The 22,347-nt window shown below is 54.8% G+C and overlaps 1 protein-coding gene across 1 annotated transcript in view; it reads right to left on the bottom strand.

Moving 5' to 3' along the window:
- LOC116835817 (protein unc-13 homolog A-like) overlaps positions 1 to 6,353 on the bottom strand; it is a 133,726-nt gene extending 127,373 nt beyond the window's left edge. The window contains 1 exon segment of the mRNA XM_032798978.2: positions 6,162 to 6,353. Within this exon segment, the coding sequence (XP_032654869.1) occupies positions 6,162 to 6,183 (22 nt within the window). The 5' untranslated portion in view covers positions 6,184 to 6,353.
- Between the last annotated feature and the right edge of the window lie 15,994 nt (positions 6,354 to 22,347).

Below are 22,347 nucleotides of genomic sequence, written 5' to 3'. Positions count from 1 at the left end.
AGCAGCTTTGCGTCACATGTAGTCTAATCGGTGGGACGCCACTTCCCTGCTGGGTGACCTGGGGCAAGTCCCTGCCCCTCTCTGTGCCCGTCTGCCCTTTGTCTTTTTAGGCGGGAAGCTCTCTTGGGGCAGGCGTAACTAGCAACACAAGGCAGAGACAGGCTTAGCGTCCTGCTGAGAGCACGGCCCTGTGCCAGGTCCAGAGACGCTGGAGGCAGCTGGGTACGGAACCTTCCTTCTCCTTTTCTGCCAGGCCCTGTGGCCATGACATGCCACAACCCCCCGCCCAGCCCCCTGCCCATCCTTCCTTTCCAAAGCTATCTGTTTGGATAGGGTTGGTTTTTAATTGAGTTTTGCAAAAGGCTGGCCAAGGGAGGCTTTTAACAGCCCTTCCAGACCTCCCTCCCCCAAACCCTGCTGCGATGCTAAATCTGGATGTTTAATTGACCCACTTGAAGTTGTTTTAAGCCTTTCAAAACAAGGGCTTTGAACAAACATCTTGCGGCATCCTTATATTACAGACCCTTCAGGAAGGTGCTTTAATAACGTCAAGAAAACTCCACCACCCAAGTTCCTATTTATAGGACTCCTGGAAGTAAGAATCCACAGAGAAATGACTCCAACGTCGTGCTGGTGCTAAATATATTCCCAGGAGCTGTCACTGTGTCAGGCTGACAATGAACAGCCCCGTTCCAGGAGGAGGCCCCCAGTTCTGCGTTGTGGCCCATACTCGGGGCCCCACTGATGGGTGGGTACGTCAGATTGAAGGATCAGCACCTTAGTGAGCAAATAGACATTGCATTGTGCAGCTGGGTGGGTAAGAATCCATTGTCTAAGGGACTCACCAAGGAAAGGGGGTGGATTTCATTCATGTGCAGAGGGCCGCATAGGCTGCGCGCATGTAACCAACACACCTCCTGGGTGTGGGGTTCTGGCCCATTTAGTGGCATCGAGACCACTTAGAGAGGGAGAGAGATAAAATGAGTCTGCTCTCCAGCCCTAGCTACCAGGCTTTTAGCTCATGCGATAGAAGCTCATGCACTAAGCTCCAGAGGTCCCAGGTTCAATCCCGTTTGTCACCAGCCAAGCCCCGTTTGGAGGATGTGAGTGGCACACGGGCCTTCCTCACAGGGCTGGATCCCATCCAGTGGGAGGAAAGGAAACAGAATCAGGCCAACCTGTGTGAAAGAGGGATTTCTTACTGTTCTATTTATTTCAGATACCATGGTCCAGATGCTCAGCTGGTGTGACTGACAGGTTCGCCGAAGGCAATGCAACCCTGCGAATTTACATCAGCTGAGGATCTCGCTTCCTCGATTTAAAGAGCAGTGGAAAGGAAGGGCAGATCTTCCAAAACCGGGTGACTGGGCAAGAAAATGGCAGCCGAAATTCAATGTTGATAACTGCAAAGTGATGCACATTGGAAAGCATAATCCCAACTATACATATAACATGATGGGGTCTAAATTAATTGTTACCACTCAAGAAAGAGATCTTAGAGTCATTGTGGAGAGTTCTCTGAAAACATCTGCTGAATGTGCAGCGGCCGTCAGAAAAGCTCACAGAATGTTAGGAACCATTAGGAAAGGGACAGCTAATGAGATTGAAAATATCATAATGCCGCCCTATAAATCCCTGGTGTGCTCACACCTCGAATGCTGAGCGCAGCGCCGGTCACTCCATCTCAAAAGAGGTATTAGAACTGGGAAAAGTACAGAGAAGGACAAGAAAAATGATTGGGGTGTTGGAACAGCTTCCACATGAGGAGAGATGAAAAGACTGGGATGTTTCAGCTTAGAAAAGAGACGGCTGAGAGGGGATATGACAGAGGTCTATAAAATCATGACTGGGGTGGAGAAAGTGAATAGAGAAGTGATATTTATCCCTTCATATAAACACAAGAACCAGAAGTCACCCAATGAAATTAATAGACAGTAGGTTTAAAATCAACATAATGAAGTATTTCTTCACACAACGCACAGTCAGCCTGTGGAACTCATTGCCGGGGATGTTGTGAAGGCCAAAACAATAACTGGATTCAAAAAAGAATTAGCTCAGTTCATGGAGGAGAGGTCCATCAATGGCTGTTAGCCGAGAGGGTCAGGGATGCAACCCCATGCTCTGGATGTCCCTGAACCTCTCGCAGTCAGAAGCTGGGACTGGATGACGGGATGGATCACTTGATAATTGATTGCTCTGTTCTGTTCATTCCCTCTGAAGCATCTGGCACTGGCCGCCTTCGGAGGATAGGATCCTGGGCTAGCAGGCCCATTGGGCTGACCCAGTATGGCCATTCTTATGTTCTTCAGACTGATCTGCGCTGGCCTGGGTTTTTTGTGTCTCCTGCATTCATAGAGGTCACGCTACACCCGTTTGCAGCTTGCAGCCCAGGCTATTAGAGGCAGTCTGTAAAACTGTGATATATTGTGCTGTATTTCATTTTAGGACCCTCAATGGCAAACAGAATAAAATCCTCTGCTGGGATTTCTGGGGGAATCTGTCTAGGGTTCCTGTCAGGATTCAAGGAGAAGATTTAACTCAGAGCGGGGAGGCGTGGGCACGAGTGAACTGAATCTATCAGACAAGGAAGCAAAAATAGACTCAAAAAATGGGAGGACTGTTGTGATGTTACTTCCCAAAGTTGCAGCAAGTGTATCTGAAGCTGCTTAAAGATTTGGGGCCAGATTCTCAGCTGGCGTCAGTGAGGTAGCTCCACTGGAACGCCATCGATTTAACCCAGCTGAGAATCTGGCCTTGATACTTTTCCACCCAGAAGCCTGCCCAGAAAATAACTGTGAGGTGAACCCTGCTGAGCCCATTGTTAATTAAGCTTGTGCATTCAAACAATCTAATTAGTTCTGCCCTGGAGCTATGGTGCCCCTGAAGGGTTCTGAAATAACTGACATTCGAGCCGATTTGACTGCCCCCTGGAAGCTGTGCGTTAAAGAAAGATGTTCAGTTGTTGGTCTTAGTCAGAGAAGCAGACGGGGGTGTGGCTCATGCACTGCTACTTAAATCCTCCAGCCCAATGCATAAAAATAAACATGTGCCGTTCAGATTTTTTGCCCTACTTTTCCCTAATCAGTGAAATTAAAATGCCAGTGGCAGAGGCGAGTATTTCAGCAAAGGTCGGGCTTGATTTCTGAAGCTTCCAGACTTATGCTCCTTTAATGCACTTGCAGGGGGAACTTGCAAACTGCATGGAAAAGAAAGGGAAAGGCAGGACAAACCAGTGCAAAACCAAGAGCGAGGTGCAATGCGCAGCCATGCCTGTTGGATACCTGTTGCGGGGGTGGGTGCAGGTGGGTCCCCCTCTCAACCGAGGAGGAGGAATCACGGAGCCCAGAGAACCCCCGACAGCGCCCCCCAGCGTTCACGGGTGTCTGAGGAGTCAGTGGACCCCGCCCAGGGGAATCCTGCTTGGGGACGTGATCGGACGAGGGGCTGGGAACTGGCGCCACAGTCACTGAGCCACCCCATCCAGCTTCCTCTTCCTGGAGTGAGGGTTGTTTGTCTTGGCCAGTGCCAGGAGGAGGTTGACAAGGAGATCTCATGACTTTGTGGGGCCACGGATGGGGTGTATGCTAATAGGGGTGACGGATTCATCCTAAAAGTGTGTTGGGGAGGCATGAGTCCCCGCCCCCTCCATGGCCCCACCCCACTGCTTCTCCCTGAGGCCATGCCCCCTTGGCCAAGCCGGAGCTGAGCAGAGGGGCCGGGGATGGGGTCTTGGGGGCCAAAGAGCTGATGCTGGGCCATGATAAGAGCAGTGCAGGCAGCTGTGGGGAGCCGCAGACCCTCCAACTGCCCTGGGTGGAGGGGTTGGGGTGGGGACACAGACCGGGGGCTGTTTTTGGGACCCCCCCACCCCAGGCAGGTGGAGGGTCCATGATTCCCCACAGCTATCCAGCCTCCCAGGATGGGCTCCAGTGTCTGGCCTGGCCTGGGGGGCAGGGCGTGGGGGGAAGAGGAGGGGCAGGGGGCCGGGGCCTTGGTGAAAAGTGGATGGGCTATGACCCCGCGGCCCCCCCCATTCTGGTCCCCCTGATGCTAATCCAGGAGGTGCAGGGCAAAATGCAGCTAGACCCTCAATGAGACATTCTGGAGGAGAGGGAAGAGGGGCTGCAGCCTGGCGGGACAGGTGTCAGGGGCGTCTGTGAACCACGCCAGATACACACCCCTGCTCGTGGCTTCACAGTGGAGCCGCCAACCAATATCCCCGGCAGGCCGGGGCCCAAGGCATGACACCCGTGCCATACAGGGAAGGGACTCAGAGCCTGCCAAAAATCGAAGGCTGCACCAGCAGCAAACCACAGGATGCCATCCCTCCGTAGTGAATTCATTCATAAACTGTTATCAGCCGAGGCACATCGTTGGAGCACACCGAACAATCTGCTCAGTGATTTATTGGAAAAGCCTTTAATAATAACAATCAACCCCCTTCCTAGCACACCCCGCCCCCTCATCAATCCACAGGGCGCCGCAAGGCAGCAAAAGGCTATTTCCCCAATCATTTATGGCAGGCTCTTTATTAATTTGCACGCATAGATTTTATGCCCGAGGCTCAGGGGACTGATCAATGGAACACATAAATAGAATGGTGTAATTGGATCGGGTGGGCTGGCCCTGCCTCTTTCTGGCTGGCATGGTGGGCAAAGGGGGTGCTTTATTCTGCAGGTTTCCTCCAAAGGCAGACATGGGGCTTTTAATTGAAAGCCGATTGCCTCCTGAAAGGTCTGCTGAGACAAGCACTGGTAAGAGGGCGTCATTTGTGTCACCCCCCGCTTCCCTCCTCCCATATCCAATTTCTTTCAGTGCACCTGCCAAATATGCAAAGACCATCTAAAAATGCTGGATGGGTGTTCTAGACGGGGTTGGGTTTTGTGAATGGAGACGGCTTGCACACCGCTGAGCTCTCAGGATTTCAGAAGGGCTCCATGCAGCAGGATATTCAGCTGGGAAGCCAGCACACTGGGGGATCACTGCTCCCCGCAAACAATCTCGCTTTGCCAAATAAAAACCTGTCTAAATCCTGGAGGTTGTTCCACTGAGTGCTTTCAAAGCAGGCTTAGCGTATGCGAGGCACAATGCTGCCAGCCAGCTACCTCCCTCCCCTGCCTGTGCCACTGGGAGCGTTTTCAAAATCATAAAAAAGCTCCTAAATTCCATGCTCCACATCCTTAAAAGTTCAGCCCCAGCCAGTGGGTAATTCTCGATCCCTTGTGACGACATTGCTAATTCTTTGGAAATGGATCAGAACAAGAATACTGATATGTTTAACATTACATGGATGTACATGGGAAAAAACCCCACAATCTCTCTCACCCCCCACCCTCAGATTGGCTGTAAAATGCCAAGTATAAACTAAGCGATCTTTCCAAATGTCACCTCTCAACTCGCTGACTTCAAAATGAATAAAATGGCATTAGAGAGACAGTCTTGGAATTAATATTGGTTCAAAAGGAGAGAGAAATAACCCAGTGCATTAAAGAAAAGGTGCAAATCACGCCTTGTTACAAAAATAGCTTGCCAAAAAAGAAGTGAAAATCAATTCTGGTATAAATTAGCAATGCAAATGCTCTGCACAGGATTAAAATCATTGCAGAGAAAGCAGTTCTTGGATTAACCCACATTCAACTGCTCTCTTTAAATCGCAATAGTTAGACTCTAGCGTGTAATAAATACCAACCCAATCCACCTGCAATAATCACTTCCAAACAAATCCACAGATCTGTCACTACAGGGGGGCAGATAGGAGCCATTCAATGCAAAAAAATATTTGCGGGTCTTGCAATGATTTCCACAGACTTCCTCCATTATTACAAAGGTGTCCTACAGACAGGCACATGCATGTCCACAAATTAACCATGTGCTGAAGGTGGGAAAGAAGGAGATTGTCTTTCAGCTGCCAGAGTGGATCATTTATTAAATAGCCCAATTTCACAACCCCCCCAGACAAATCCCTTCTGCCAGTGTCTGTTTCTAATGCTCTATTCCTGCAGACATCAGCTGTGTTCATATCGATACGGAGTCACTTGGTTGCAAGACACACAATTCTACTCCCAGCTGTTAAGGAGCCTGGCAGAATGTATTGCACAGAGCCATCAAATCGGCATGCACAGATATAGAAATACATACACCCGGTGTGGTCCTTTCCTTACCTCCAACGCAGAGCAAAGACATGTTACGTCCTCTTGTCTGCTACCTCAGCGGCTCCAGGGGACTTCAGAGTTAGCTGTTAGCTGGGTGCCTGCTTGGGAAAGGGTGTGTGCTTGCTAGAAAATTGCATACTGCTCCATCTGCCTCTGTGTGGGCTGCTCCTCACTCTGCTTGCTAGCAGCCAGCCATTTTGTTTCAGCACTAGGCCTATGGACAGCTCCTGACGTCAAACTGCTGAGAGGCAGGAGGCGGGTGTACTGGGGGCACCTGATTAGCTGGGGTTGGGTCTAGTCTTAAAGGTACCCGAGCTGGCTGTCAATGGAAGTGTCGGTGTGAATAATGCACATCCATAGACTCCCCTTGGCCCGCCAGTGCCGAAAGTGCTTGCAGGCCGTGGGCCATCGACCATTAGTACCTGGCTCTGGGACCGGGTCGCCCCCCACCCAGCAGCTGTTCACCTGAAACCTGCGTATTTCCCCTCTGATGCGTGACTTGGTGGGCTTGCTGGGGCTGTTTGTGGGGGGAGGTCTTGTGTCTGGATTAAAGGGGGCTGGGGAGGGGCTTGGTCTGAAGAGTTCCCTGTCCAAAGAGCATCAGAGGGCTGGGTGTCAGGGTCTGGCGCTCATTCCACATCAGACAGAAAGATCCCTGCCCTCCTCCCACCAAAGAGGTGAGGGCCAGATTCACAACTGAGGTAAAACAGCCTGGAGCTGCTCAGGCTGGGGCCCTGAGTCTCTGTGGTCCCCTGCACCCTGCCTCACAAACATTCCCCTCCCAGTGCCCCGGCTGGGTCAGCAAGGATTAGCATCTTCCCCTTTTGACAGAAAAGAAACTGAGGCACCGGGACTAGTCCAAGGTCACACACATTTGTAGCAGCTCTTGGGGTGGGTCGCAGGTCTCCAAAACGCCAGTCCACTGGCCTAACCACAAGAACATCCTTCCCCCCTCTTCCTGGACCCTCCCCCCACCCCACAGTGCTGTCTTGGGACCTCATCGCCCTCCCAGTGGCTGGGAAAATGGAGCAGCATACTCAGGTCACAAGCTCTGTAGGGCAGGGACCAGTGTTCATCCAGCACTTGGCACAGCGGGGTCTTGGGCTGCATCTGGGGCTGCCGGGTGGCATCGCGGGGCACGGAACAAGCCAGAATAATCAAACACCAGCCACAGCGGCTGCTTTCCTCCTTGTGCATTTTCATCCCCAATACATATTCTTCGGGCCCGATCCTGCCCCGAGTGAGCCCTGTGCAAAGCCCACTGCCAGGGTATACAACGGGGGGAGGTCACAGCGGGACACAGAACCAGCTGGATAGATATAAAAATTGAACTGGGCTCCCGAGCAGCACGTTTTATGCACCCCTATATTAACGCTGCTACTCGCAGCTCATGGCAGATCCACCCCTTTCTTCTCACCACTTCAAGCACAGCCCATCGCAGCTGGGACAGGCGCTGCCCCTGTCACCGCAGGTCACATAACAATTCTGAAATGCAGGCCAGACGAGGCCCAGCAAAGCACAACCGAAAGGGGTGCCTGGCCCTTCTGCTGGCCCTCTGCACAGGGGTGAATTTCCCACCCCGACAGCAACTCCTCTGAGTGCGACGGTGCCATTTTAATGTTGTCACTTTTCAGCCAAGAGCTGGTTCTTAGGAACCAGCCAAAATCCCTGGCTCCTTGGAGTACTGTTTTCTTGCACCCTTTCTGACCCCTCTCCCCCGATGGCGGCTCAGCCTTCCTGCCCTCTGCCTAGTCCATTGCATGGCTTGGGGTGGCAGGTTTTCCCTCACAGGCTGTATCAATCCACCTCAGCCCCACATTAGCTCCTAAGTAGCCCGGGCTTAGCCCTGAAGAGTGGACCAGACGGCTGGCTTACTCAGCTGCTGACCTGATCATGTGTCTCCGTGATTCAAAGCCCTCTAAGGCTGCAGTGCCTGAATCTCAAACAGGGATGAATTTCCCCCCAAGCATGTGGGTCAGTGTGATTAACCTCATTTAACAGCCGGAGAAGAGACATTACCAAGTCGGAGTCCCACTGGTGCCTTACCTACAAGGCATCACATCTGCCCTCTGCTAGCACCAAGGAGCTGGGTTTTGGGGTCTCCTCTGGCAGGTTCCCACACTGCTCAGCACGGCCTGAAGGCAGTAGATGGAGTGGCTGTGACAGCTCCAGTGGGCAAGGTGTCGATGCTGGCTCAGGAGCACACCTGGAACCTGATCCCCTGTTGTGATCCGGGCCCTTGTCACCACGGCAGCAGCACAAAGAAGCGGGACAGCTGATGTTCCCACGGGCACCTGGGCATTCTCTGGCATCGGGGAATCCTGGCTCTATGCCAGCCCCTTGGCGTAGCTGGGCCGGAGGGTATAGGAGTGGGACTGGGGGCATGGCTGGAGCCCTGTTGCACCTTGGCTATTCCTAGATGCCGGAATGGCCCCTTGGGGTCTCCTTGGGGCCCCAGGCAGGCAAATTAGGGCAGCGAGACTGCTGTGCCAAAGGCAGGCCCCACCACACGGGCAGCGCGTCGGTAGCGGAAAGCCCTGATGTCTCGAGTTCATATACTCCAAGGCCAAGAGGGACCGTTGTGATCACCTGACCTCAGTTCCCATATAACACAGGCCCCAAATCGCTCCTAGAGCAGGTCTGTTAGATGAACATCCAGTTGGGCTTTAAAACTTTCCTGTGATGGAGATGCCACCATGACCCTGGATAAATTAAATCCACAGAACAGACCCAGCATGGGGTGAGGAGCAGCTTCCCCTCCTGTAGCCTGATTGTGGTAAGAGCGGGGGGCTCTGCTTCTGGTCTGGATCAGTCCTTGAGCTCTGTGCAAACATGAGGATCTATTTCTTGATGGGGGCGGGGAGGACAACAAACATTTTCAGAAGTGACTCAGGATTTTGGGGGCTCAACTTGAGATGACTTAAAAAGGAGCTGATTTTCAGATGTGCCAAACACAAGCCTAATGGAAATCCAGTGCTTTTAAGCAGGGCCGGCTCCAGGCACCAGCCCAGCAAGCAGCTGCTTGGGGCAGCCAAAGGTGAGAGGTGGCACGTCCAGGTCTTCGGCAGCACTTCGGCAGAGGGTCCCTCAGTCCCTCTCGGAGTGAAGGACCTGCTGCCGAATTGCCACTGAAGACTGAAGTGGCGGCAGTAGAGCTGCAGATTGTGATCGCAACTTTTTCTTTTTCTTTTTGCTGCTTGGAGCGGCAAAAACCCTGGAGTCGGCCCTGTTTTTAAGGCATCCCCTGCTAAGGGGCCAGGAACCAAGGCATCCAGAATCACTGGTCACTTTTAAAAACATGGGCCCTGACTGCTAGCCAGTCACCTGAGACCGGACACTTCATTACATATATGACACCTAATGGCTTGCAGCAGCTTTGAATGTTAATCCAGTGCTCTGGGTTCACACTAGTCACTCCAGACAGCTCATTACCCCTTGTATTCTTACAGTCTGATGTGGAGAGAGCCTGGGATTTTATCCGGCTCATCACTGTGGCCATTGCTTCAGAAACAGGCTAAGATGTGGGCATCTCATGAGCTAGATTTTTTTTAAAAATGTTGTCTCATTCCCTTTAAAATTCCTACCTTCCTGCTGGCTTAAGTGGAGACGCTGGAAATATGTTTAGGAGGAAATAAAAGCAAAAGACACACCTGGGGCCTGAGTTTTCACTGCTTTGCACTTTGTGTCACCCTGCACACCCAGGGGTAGCAGGTCGCCATGGCTGCACAAGGATGGCCTGGTGGGCAGAGCCCCAGGTATGAGTGTTCCATGGGCACTCGGCTGCTCACTACCTGTCTCCGTGGGTGAATCAGTGGGAGTTAGGTGCCTAGATACATCTGAGGAGTTGGGCCTCAGTTTCCCACCTGCACAATGGGGATAACGGGCCTGGCCTGCCTCCCAGGGCTGTTGGGAATGTGTGAGGTGCTCAGTTGCTTTCATAATGGGGGTCATATACATGGGCAGCGGGTATCAAAGGCCAGGGCAGGCTAAGCCTCCCCTGACCCAGCCTGTGGCCCCGCTCAGGTTCTGCCCACAGGCCTCGCCCTCCCTCTCCTTCTCCCCTGAAGCCGATAGGGGCTCAGCTCCAGGCAGCATCCTGGAGTTCGGGCCTGGAGCTGGAGCGGCCAGGGTGGCTTGGGCCAGCCTGGTCGGGGGCCAGTGGCTTGGGCCAGTGCTTGGGCTGGCTGGTGCAGCTGGGGCAGGTGGGCCAGGGCTCCTCTGGCAACATGGGGAGGGGAGCTCGGGGGTTCACCTGCTGCCCATGGCCATATAAGCACCTAAGATAGATTTTGCACTGGTGCCAATGACTGCACAAGATGCAGGACACAGGGAAGAATGATCTATTGCCTAAGGGTCATGTTCCCAGATATTAAGGTGTGAGGAACTAGGAATGTTCTTAATGTTTTCTCTGAATACTGTGTTGGTGCCTCAGTGTCCCCATGGCAGTTCTTAAGTATCTGGCAGAGCAAAGGGCCAGTGCACCTAAATACCTGATCCTCTGTCTCCTAGCAACTGATGGCCTGGGCCCCTCCTCTGCAAAGGTGCCAACTGAAGGTGTTGGAGACAAAGAGATCAGGTGACCTCCTGGCCCGGAAAAGGAGCTGAGCAGAGAGGAGGGGCTGGAGGGGGTTGTTAGTCTGGAGCTGTCTGGGGATGAGGAGTGAAGTGCAGATTTGGGGGTCTGGCTCACTGCCCCCCAGAATGGACCCGGCTGAGGGGTCCGGTTCTCTGTATCTACAAGCTCTGTTTTAGACCCTGTTCCTGTCATCGAATAAACCTCTGTTTTACTGGCTGGCTGAGAGTCACGTCTGACTGCAAAGTGGGGGTGCAGGACCCTCTGGCTTCCCCAGGACCCCGCCTGGGCGGACTCACTGTGGGAAGCGCATGGAGGGGCAGAGGATGCTGAATGCTCCAAGGAGAGACCCAGGAGGTGAAGCTGTGTGAGCTTCTTGCCCTGAACAAGTCTGCTCCAAGGGAGAGGAGGCTCCCCAAAGTCCTGCCTGGCTTTGTGGGAAGCAGTTCCAGAGCATCGCCCGGGGACTCTGTAACATAAGGCCAGAAGGGACCATTCTGATCATCTAGTCTAATCTCCTGCATAGCTCAGGCCAGAGCATGCCACAGAGCAGCTCCTGCAGCCAGCCCATACCTTGTGGTTAAGCTAGGAGCATGTCTTTTAAAAACGATCTTGATTTAAAGGCTCCAAGTGATGGAGAATCCATGACATCCTGGCTCAGTCCAGCCCATCCTGGTCTTAGTGCACAGCAGTAACCGCATGCTCCAGCGCAGATCTCGGAGCCACTTTCAAATGTAAACAGTCGGGTTGGGTTTTTTTTTCACACCCCAAACTACCCAGCCGGTCTGACCGTGTTAACTCAGACAATCCATAACTCATCACGGTTGTATTGATCTGCCCAACTGAAGATCAGTCTAAATGCCAGACGATGGGAAGCCAAGAACACTGCAGTATCCTTCTAACATGCAGTCACGCTCAGCGTTTGCAGGAAGAATGATTGGAAATCAACACGGCAGGACAGTCAGCGGCTCCTTTGTTAATATAATGAAGGTGGCAGTAACTTCCTTTGGTTTTTTTTGTTTAGCTGGATTCTCCATTGGCCTGCGCTCTGGGCAGTCATTTACAGCCGGGCAAACCGGGAGTCAAATGCTACCCTGTCAGAATGGCAGCGTTCACACCCCCTTTGCACAGGTATGAATGACTAGACCAGGTGCAAAGCATCTAAGAAGGGGCCCCGAGGCTGAACTAAGGCTGCCAACTTTCTAACTGAACAAAACTGAATGTCCTTGCCCGAGGCCCCACCCTGTCCCGTCCCTTCTCTGAAGCCCTGCCCCTGCTCGTTCCATCCTCTCTCCCTCTGTTGCTCGCTCTCCCCCACCCTGACTCGCTTTCACTGGGCTGGGGCAGGGGGTTGGGGTGCAGGAGGGGGTGAGGGGCAAGGGGTTGGGGTGTTGAGGGGGTGCAGGCTCCAGGAGGGAGTTTGGGTGCAGGAGGGGCTGGGGCAGGGGGCTCAGGGTGCAGAGGTCCAGCCAGGGCTGGTGCTTCCATTTCGGTGACCTAGGAGGTCGCCTAGGGTGCCAGGATTTGAGGGGGCAGCATTTTGCTGCCCTTGGCAGCAATTCGGCTGTGAGGGGGTCCTTCCGCGCTCTGGGTCTTCGGCGGCAATTCGGCAGCGGGTCCTTCACTTGCTCCAGGACCCGCCACCGAAGTGCCCTGAAGATCGGGAGTGTGGAAGGATCCCCCCCCCCGCAGAATTGCTGCCAATGACTGGAGGGTGGAAAGACCCCTGCCTAGGGCACCAAAAACCCTGGCGCCGCTCCTGGGCCCAGTGGCACTTACCGCAGCGCCAAGGAAGCGGCCGCCAGGTCCCTGCAGCCCCTAGGCACATGGATAACCAGGGACGCTCCGTGCACTGCCCTCGTGCCTGCAGGCTCTGACCCTGCAGCTCCATGGGAGTGCAGTTCCCGGCCAATGGGAGCTGTGGAGCCGGCTCTCAGGGTGGGGGCAGTGCATGGAGCCTCCCTGGCCACTCCTATGCCTAGTGGCTGCAGGGACCTGGCAATCGCTTCCAGGAGCCGTGCGGAGCCAGGGCAGGCACAGAGCCTGCCTTAGCCCCGGACCTCTGCTGCACCAGACTTTTAATGGCCTGGTGGGCGGATCCAATTGGAGCTGCCAGGATCCCTTTGCGACCAGGCGTTCTGGGCAAAATTGGACGCATCAGCCACAAGGTGTAGTCACACATCAGCCAGACATCTTGGAAGTAGCTACGCAGAAGAAATTGGGTCCAAATTCCCAGTCCCTTCACTCAGAGAGCTGGGACAGAAGTGGGGACAAGAGTGGCTTTTAAGAATTCCCCACAGCCCTGAGCATGGGGAAAAGTAAGGGTACAAGGTAGAAGCAGATAGAAACCCCCACCAAATCAGAACGGTAACTAACTGCCCACGGGGCCAGGTAACACAGCCTGCCTCTGGTCCGCTGGAGTGGCTAAGATCCAGGAGTCTGCTGCAGCCCTTGAGCTGCTGTGTTCAAATCCCAGTTGTGACTCACTCATAACCTCAGTTTCCTGTCTATAAAATGGGGATAATAATTGGGCCTTTGTTATGTCTAGTTCAGGGGTCGCCAACCTATGGCATGCCAGCCAATTTTTAATGGCACGCGGCTGCCTGCTGGGACTCCGTGTGCCATTAAAAGTCCTGCCGCTGCAGCACTCTTTAGGATCCACGCACCCGGGCCAGAGCGTCCGGCCGAGCCCAGCAAGCCGCCAGCCCCTCCCCTGCCTTCCCCCAGAGCCCTACCACCATGGCAGCAGGGCTTTGGATGAGCGGGGAGCCTCATGGTAAGGAGGCCGGGGGGGACAGTCAAGGGACAGGGAGCAGGGTGGGTTGAATGGTGGGGTGGTTAGGGGTGGGGGTCTCTGGAGGGAGCAGTCAGGGAGGGGGGGGTTGGATGGGGCATGGGAGTCTTGGGGTCTGTTTGGGGGGTGGATAGGGGTCAGGTCAGTCAGGGAGCAAGGAGGGTCCTGGGGGAGCAGTTAGGTTGGGGGGGTCTCTGGAGGGGGCAGTCAGGGAGCGGAGGGGGGTTGGATGGGGCATGAGAGTCCTGGGGTCTGTTTGGGGGGTGGATAGAGGTCAGGGCAGTCAGGGGACAGGGAGCAAGGAGGGTCCTAGGGGAGCAGTTAGGGTGGGGGGGGTCTCTGGAGGGGTTGGTCAGGAAACAAGGAGCTGGGGGGGATTGGATGAGTAGGGAGTTCTGGAGGGACTGTCAGGAGGCAAGGATATGGAAAGGGGTTGGGGCAGGCAGGGAGCAGGGGGGGTTGGATAGGTCCAGAGTTCTGGGGGTCCTGTCAGGGGGCGGGGAGCAGTTGGATGGGGCATGGGAGTCCAGGGGGTCTGTCTGCGTGCGGGGGTGTGGATAAGGGTCGGGACAGTCAGGGGACAGGTATGGGGTAGGATCCTAGGGGGGCAGTCAGGGGACAAGGGGCAGGGAGGCTTAGATAGGGGTGGGTCCCAGGAAGGGGGTAGTTGGACAAGGAGGTGGGGTTTTTTTTGGGGTTCAGGGCAGTCAACTGAGCCTCTGCCCGAGCCTGACCGCGCCCCCCCACACACCCAGTTCCTTCTGCCCCGGTTCCTGCATCCCCACTCTGTCCCCCAGGCCCCTGCCCTGACCCTGTAACCACCGCCCTGTTGACTCCTTCACACCCCCCGAGATCCCAGCCACCGAACTCTGGCAGCCCGCCCCACACATACCCAGACCCCCGACCTGACACTGCACTCCCCCACAGCCCCCACCTCTGCCCTGAGCTCTGCACCTGCACCCCAATCACATCCAACCCCACCGGAGCACCCAAAACAGGGCCCACTCCCACCTGACACCTCACAGAATTCACTCCAATGGAGCTGCCCAGGAAAGGCCGCCCACACAAAACCTCCTACCCCCTCCTCATGTTCAGCTCCTGGCCAACACCCTCATCTCCCAGCCCTGTGCCAGTGCACTCCCAACAGCCAGCTCAGTGCTGAAGAGAGAAGAGAAGGGCCGAGAACGCGAGGGAAAGGTAGGTACTCGCTGTATGTGGTCAGGGCTGGGACCCTTCAGACCAAGCAGCGGGCTAGCGGGTCCGCAGCCGAACGCCGCTGGCCCAAGACCGGAACATGGAGGAACCCCTGAGCGGGCAGTGAGCCTGAGCCGCTCAGTGTCCCACAGCAACTCTGGTCCCCACTGCGGGCCCCGCTACAGCCACACGCCGGTCGTGGGGTTCGGCTGTCAGACCCTTCCCACAGGGGTCCAAGCTGCAGCCCACTCAGCCGACGCTGACCTAGGTGAAATCAGAACCCCAGACCAGCATCAAGGCGAGCGGTCCGGGCGTAACATCAACATTTTAGTTTAATTTTAAATGAAGCTTCTTAAACATTTTAAAAACCTTATTTGCTTTACATACAACAACAGTTTAGTTATATATTATAGACTTGTAGAAAGAGATCTTCTAAAAAACATTAAAATGTATTACTGGCATGTGAAACCTTAAATCAGAGTGAATAAATGACGACTCGGCCCAGTACTTCTGAAAGGTTGCCGACCCCTGGTCTGGTTCATGGGACTGGTCAACATTTTTCCATTGAAACTGTTTTTCCAGGGTTTCAACTCACTGAGCTTTTTGCCCACGAAAAGGGGCTGCTCTCAGCCCCCAAATCCAAAATGTTTCACTGGAAAATGAAATTGTTTTGGTTCTCAGCCTAAATCCAGGGATATTAAAATTCTGCTGAAAACCTGTTTGCAGAGCTGTTGGAGCCGAGTGAGCCCAACATGGGTGAGGGACCAACATCGGTGGGTGAAAGAGACAAGCTTTTGAGCTCCACAGAGCTCATCCTCAGGTCTTCGGGATGAGCCCTGAGAGCTCAGAAGTTTGTCTCTTTCCCCAGCAGAAGTTGGGGCAATAACTGATCTCACCTCACCCCCCTTGTCTCTGCTGAACAATTGACATTTTTGGTGCAAAATTTAGACAAAAATATTATTTCATCAACAATTTCTGCAGGAACAGACCCCATCCCCTGTTTTATGGCCCGCTCTGCTATTTAGATGGCAGGGTCTTGGGGGGTAGGGCTCTCACCCTTTGGTATGTACAGCGCCCTGCACAATGGGACTTCCCGCTCTCACCTGACGCCTCCGTGCGGTGCTGGGGATAATGAAAGCTGGTGATTTTAGCAAGGACATTGAAATCAGAGGAAAACTACAAAAACCTCCCTATTAACAAGAGACTTTATTTTCAAGCCAAGTCCTAAATGTTAAGCCTGCCTTCCTTGCCTCTGTCCGCTTAGGGAAAGCAGACTCCAGCCTACCACGCAGTGTGTGGGAAAGGCGCAGCAAATCAGCATCTGTTTTAAATTCCCAGCCCTGCCTGAGTTTTCTTGTTACAATTCCATTAAAGGCTTCCTGGGAGCGTATAACCCAAGCCATCAAAACGGGGCCACATGCCTCCCAGGGATGCCAAGGGGAGATTTCAGCTGTAATGGGATGCAGCGCAGGGGGGTTAAGGGCTATAATTTATGGTGGCCAATGAATGCAGATGGCCCTTGAGCAGAGATAAGAGCAGCTCCCCCCACACCCAGACCTATCAGCTTTTCCTTTGGAGCAGGGCAGAAGCAACCCTCCGCTGAGGAGGGGGAACATCTTGAAACAGCAGTTCATCAGATCAAGACACCATGAAGTGTGTGTGTGGGCGGGTGGGGGGGGATCTGCTGGGTGGTAAAGACCCCCTCCATACAGAGAGGGAGGAAAGACTTGTGGCTAAGGCAATAAACCATTCTTAGGAGACGTGGGGTCGATTCCTTCCTCTGCCTTTGACTCCCAGGGGCATCTTGGCCAAGTCCCTCTCTGTGCCTCAATTCCCAAGCTGTGCAATGGGGATAACAACTCTTCTCCTAGCTCCGCCTGCCAGCTGCCTTCTCTCTTGGGCTGGTCATTTTCTGGGGCAGGGGCTGTCTCACTCTAGCACAAGGGTAGGCAACCTATGGCTGATTTTCAGTGACACTCACACTGCCCGGGTCCTGGCCACCAGTCCGGGAGGCTCTGCATTTTAATTTAATTTTAAATGAAGCTTCTTAAACATTTTAAAAACCTTATTTACTTTGCATACAACAATAGTTTAGTTCTATATTATAGAGTTATAGAAAGAGACCTTCTAAAAACGTTAAAATGTATTACTGGCACGTGAAACCTCGGCTTTGAATCTCCCCTAGAAGGATCGGTGCTGCACCCCCAGCTCTGGAACAGTCTCTCAGAGGAATCTTTGCCGTGTGCCAGATCCCCAAGGGCTCCCACTCCTCTAAGGGTGCCAGAGGCTGGGACCGGATGACAGGGGATGGATCAGACGATAAATTGCCCATTTCTGTTCATTCGCGCAACAGCATCTGGCAGAGACAAGATACTGGACGAGATGGTCTGACCCAGCATGGCCGTTCTGCGGTTCACTCCTGCGTCACCCCCTGAGCGCTGTTCAGCGAGTCCTGGGAGCGACATGTGCACTCTGCAGGGATTTCTGCACCGTGACGCACACGTGGCACTGTCAGAACAATCGGGGTGATTAGTCATCTGGAACACAGCCTGGGGAGTCCTAGACTAGCACGGAGGGAGGAAAGGTAAAGCACAGATCATCCTGGTGAGTCCAGCCAAGCTGGAACGAACCCCATCGTTCGGGCTCTGTGTTTCGTCAGTTCCCAGGTCGGAGCCCCCCGACTCCTTCCAGCAGCCAGCTCCTGTCCCTCCACCTCACCGCTTCCCACCCCTTTGGTCTCATGCTGGGAGGGGTGGGGAACCCTCCTCCTTCTGGGGCGTTGGCTGCTGGGTGTCAGTGTCATGGGGACTGGGTTTTCCATTGCATTCTCAGGCCCTCCATTGGCCTTCACCCGCCCTTTTCATTGGCTCAGACTGTCAGGAGACATTCATACCATGTCTCTTAGCCTGCCCTCAAAGCAAACAGTTTTTCCCCCCACCCCCACTGGGTAGCCATGTGAAATACAGGGGAAACTGAGGCACACATAGGATACATAAAAACGTTACAGAAAATTCCCCTTTCATCCCAAGAGGTGGCAGCACCTCGGGGACCAGCACCCTTAGTGCCGCACTGGGTCCTGAAATGGAGCAAATCACCCGCAGGCACATCCCCTCACGTCTGGGCATGGTGCTGCAGTGACAATGCCTGACAGCGGCTCGGTGCTGTGACAGTCGGTCTCTTCCCACAGCTCCAGCCCTCAGGCCAGGCCATTCATAACCTCTCCCCTTGTGGGGCCAAAGAGTCCACAGGCCGAAAGTCCCACAAGCTGTGTCGGGTCATCAGCCCCCACGCCGAGAGATCATAATGCAAAGGGCAAAGCCATTAAAGCCAGCGCCTCTCTCATCCAATCTGCTCTAATAAACCCCAGATTGAATTGTCAGCCCTCCTGGGATGCGCGTAATGTAATTGCTTCATGTCATCGGGAAAATGGAATGTCCCTTGGGTTCTATGCCATCAGGACAGCAGCCAACGCCCCACAACCCATGTCCCAGTGAAACTGCCAAGAAAACTCCCCTCTGACGTGGAAGCTGCTTGGCCACATTCAGCAGCCTGTAAATTCCGCCATCCTGTGGGTGATGGAGCAGGTCAGAACTTGTGCATCTGGTTCAGTGCCCACAGAGGAAGCTGGATGCATCAGCAGCCTGGACCTGTCTGCTCTGGCCACCTGAGTCATGAATGGATGCATCAAGGGTGATGCAGTGAGGCTTGTTGGCGAGCGGAAGGCTCGGCAGAGGAGGAAGTAATTAGATTTTATCAATGGAACATTATAAATCATGCAATTCACAAATGTACTCTTCCACATTATCATTCCCAGCATTTCATCCCTGAGTGCAGGAGCCAATCCTGCGAGCGCGGCTGCCGGGCAGCCTCCAGGATGTTACTATCTGGCTTACAGTAGCCCAGGGCAGAACAGAGATCAGGGTTCCATTGTGCTGGGTGATGCAGAGCCGCAGAATGAGAGCTGCCAGCCTAGGCAGATAGCCCAGATAAAGCTGTGGAGGGGGTCCCACAGCAAGTCAGAGCCAAGAGCAGAATCCAGGTTTGCAAAGTGTCAGCCTCCTGCTCTGCCCACTAGACCTCGCTGCCCCTAGCTGACTGCAGCCTCTGTACTCATCAATAGGCTGTGGCTATACACCTGTTCAGCCCCTAGCCTCACAAGCAAAAGGCAACCCTGACCTGAGCTACAAGGGAATCACCATTCCCAGGGGCAAGACTGCAGTCCCTGGGGACTCCCAGCCACTGGAAGGAGACTTGATCACATGCCCTGGAGCTGCCTCAGTGAGCACTGTGTGTCCCTCTGTAAGGGCCAGCTGAAGTCTACAGGGTGGATAAAAGCCTAGCTACTGCTAAGGGTTTATAGAGATTTTCCCTTCAGTGCCAGCCCTCCACTGCCCCCCTTCCAGCAGCCTGCAAATCACAGATAACTGGGCACTGATGGGCAGGTTGGCTGAGAGCATCAGGATCCTTGCCAGGGTGCCATTGTGTCCCCGGTGCTACATAGGCATGCAGGGGACTCTGCCAGTCTGGCTGGTTCCCCCACTTCTGCTGGGAACGGAGTGGGGCGGGGTGAGGGAGCTGTGGCAGAGGAGAAGCTGAGCTGAAGGAGTGGCTGGGAATCTCTCAGACCTGGCAGGCAGGGCAGAGAAATGAGATTCGAAAAGCAGCTGGATTCAAGGAAGCCGGTGGGCCAGGGCTTCAAAGCACTGGGGGGTTTCCCGGCACAGCGCCCCCAGGGTCAGGGTTCGTTTGCTTCAGGAACATGCTTCGGTGGGTGGGGTGACTGAAAGCCATAAGCCTCCCCGCCCTCCACCCCCTACGCCAGGCAGGATGGGCTTGTCATGGAGTCCCCGGGCGATGCTCTGGGACTGCTCCCCACAAAGCCAGGCAGGACTTTGGGGAGCCTCCTCTCCCTTGGAGCAAACTTGTTCAGGGCAAGAAGCTCACATGGCTTCACCTCCTGGGTCACTCCTAGGAGCATTCAGCATCCTCTGCCCCTCCGTGCACTTTCCACAGCAAGTCTACCCCAGCGGGGTCCTGGGGAAGCCACTGGGTCCTGCACCCCCACTTCACAGTCCGACGTGACTCTCAGCCAGCCAGTAACACAGAGGTTTATTTAGATGACAGAAACACAGTCCAAGACAGGTCTTGCCAGTACAGACATCAGGATCCCCCTTTAGTTAGGTCCATCTGGGACCCCAGGGAGGCCCGAGCCCCGTTGGGAGGACCAAGCCCTGTCAGGGCTCTCCTCCATTTCCCAGCCAGCTTCCAAGGTGAAAAACTCCCCCAGCCTCTCACTCAGCCTTTGTTCAGTTTCCCGAGTAAAGGTGTCACCTGCCCTCTAACCCCTTCCTGGGTTCTCAGGTACATGCTCAGGTCTCCTCCCTCAAGGCCAGTCTCCCATCCCCCAATACAGACCATCCCAGCCAAACTCCCCTGCAACCTTCCCAAGCCAACACTCCCCACTCAGCATTCACAGACCACATTGAGAACAGTCCCAGTTCATCACATCCTGGCCTGGGGGCCCAGAGAGCTGGGCTCAGCTTTGAACTTTGACTCTAACCTACTGGGTGCCCTTGGGGGAGTCACTGGGCTGCTCTGTGCCTCGGTTTCCCCGTCTGCAAGAGGATCTCATGTCACTGAGCTCCCTTTGCAGAGGGTTTGGTGGCCTGTGGGTGAGCAGAAAGATGGAAGCAGGGCCAGCTCCAGGCACCAGTCAACCAGGCATGTGCTTGGGGTGGCACCTTGTAAGGGGCAGCCAATCTTTGGGTGGCGGGGCGGCGCTCGGGGAGGTTTGTTTTGACAGGGCAGCACAGCACGGGGCTCAAGGGGGTTGTTTTGGAGGGACAGTGATCAAGGGGGTTGTTACAGCATGGCGGTGTGGTGCTGGGGGGGTTGTTTCAGCCGGGCAGCGCAGCATTCGAGGGGTTGTTTCGGCCGGGCGGCGCTCAGGGGGGTTGTTTCGGTGTGGAGGCGCTTGGGGGGGTTGTTACAGTGCAGTGGGGCGGTGCTGGGGGGCTTGTTTCAGCGGGGCTGAGCTCAGGGGGGTTGTTTCAGCGGGGAGGCACTCAGGGAGTTGTTACAGCGCAGCGGGGAGGCGCTGGGGGGGGTTGTTTCGGCAGGGCAGCTTGGGGGGGTTGTTACAATGCAGCGGAGCGATGCTGGGGGGGCTTGTTTCGGTGGGGCAGCACTTGGGGAGGTTGTTTCGGCAGTGCGGTGCTGGGGGGTTGGTACAGTGCGGCGAGGCAGCGCTGGACGGGGTGTTTCGGGGGGGCAGTGCAGTACTCGGGGGGCTGTTACGGTGGAGCGGCACTTTTTTTTTCTGCTTGGGGCGACAAAAACGTTAGAGCCAGCCCTGGACGGAAGGCTTGGTCCCGGCTCTGGGGAGCAGGTGAGGTGTGTTCAAGACAGCAGGTGGCTATGAGGTGGTAGCTACAGCCAAGGTGCTTTAGGCCAAGCCACCGAGGGACTGTTGCTCAGGGCTTCCAGCTACCAAGCTCTGCAGACATCACGCCAGGTGGCCAAGCAACCCCGGCAGCCCTGCCTGAATCCTTGGGCTCCATCAACCCACCTGCGTGGGGTAGGGGGAGAGGTTGTAACCCGTAGCTACTCCCAGCTGGGAAACAACCGGGGCTGGGACACCCTGGGGCGGAGAGTCCTACTTACCAGAGCTCATTTACTCATCGCTGCCTTTCCCAAGTTCATTCTGCTGGTTTTCCCCACCCCCCACCCCAAAGGTCTTGTTTTAAAGCCCTGGACTTGATGCCAGGGTGATGGTAGATCAAGTTTCCCAGGTTTCTGGGGAGAGCTAGTGTTAAGTTTTCAGAAGGAACTACTAGGGAATGTCACCTGGCCTTGTCGGGTGCCATCGACAGCTGGTGGAAGGGTTCCCTGAGTCTGAACTGCCCGTGAGTTCGCTCAGCGGGAGCGCCCAGGCTGCGCAATGCCACGGAGCGATTGGACCAAAGTGTGGGCATAGCAGCAGCTGGTGAGTTGCGTCCCCACGAGCTGCGGCCTTTACCCTTGGCTGGGCCAGGCAGCCCCAGTCAGAGGGATGTTGTGTGTGGACGGGACTTGAGTTATAACCCAGGTGTTCACTCGAGCTCAGGTTAACTCTGCAGTGCAGACCCAGCCGAGGAGCAGCCAGTGACTCAGCTTCCATGAGGAATGAATCCAAGAACTTCCGCCTGTGGGCAAAGAGCAAATCGATGCCAAGGCATCGGGCCAAGCCTGGGCAGGGGTTGGCTTGTTCAGCTCTATTCATTTTCATTATCGTTTCTACTGCAGCAGCAGCTGTAGGCTCCGAGTGAGCTCAGAGCCCAGTCACGCCAGGCGCTGCACAGACACAGCGGGAGAGACAGGCCCTGCTCCCAGGAGCTCACCATCCAACTAGACAGGACAGACAAAGAGCGGGAGGGGAAACTGAGGCCCTGAGAGGGGAGTGATTGCCCCACGGTCGCCAGCCTCTAGTGCTGTCTCCCTACGTACAGGAGTTTAACCCTGGCAAGAAAGGCTGGCCCTGCAGCCCAGGTTGGCAGACACAGGCACCAGGGAGCATGTTGGCCATCGACTCCTCTGCCAAGTCGCGAGGCAGGTGCCCATCTGCTAGAGCAGGAGTGTAACCCTCCAACGCATGG

The sequence above is a fragment of the Chelonoidis abingdonii genome, chromosome 11 (genome assembly GCF_003597395.2).
Source record: "Chelonoidis abingdonii isolate Lonesome George chromosome 11, CheloAbing_2.0, whole genome shotgun sequence".
Lineage (NCBI taxonomy): Eukaryota > Metazoa > Chordata > Testudines > Testudinidae > Chelonoidis > Chelonoidis abingdonii.
Note: the sequence above shows the minus strand (reverse complement) of the source record. Positions and strands in the feature narration are given on the sequence as shown.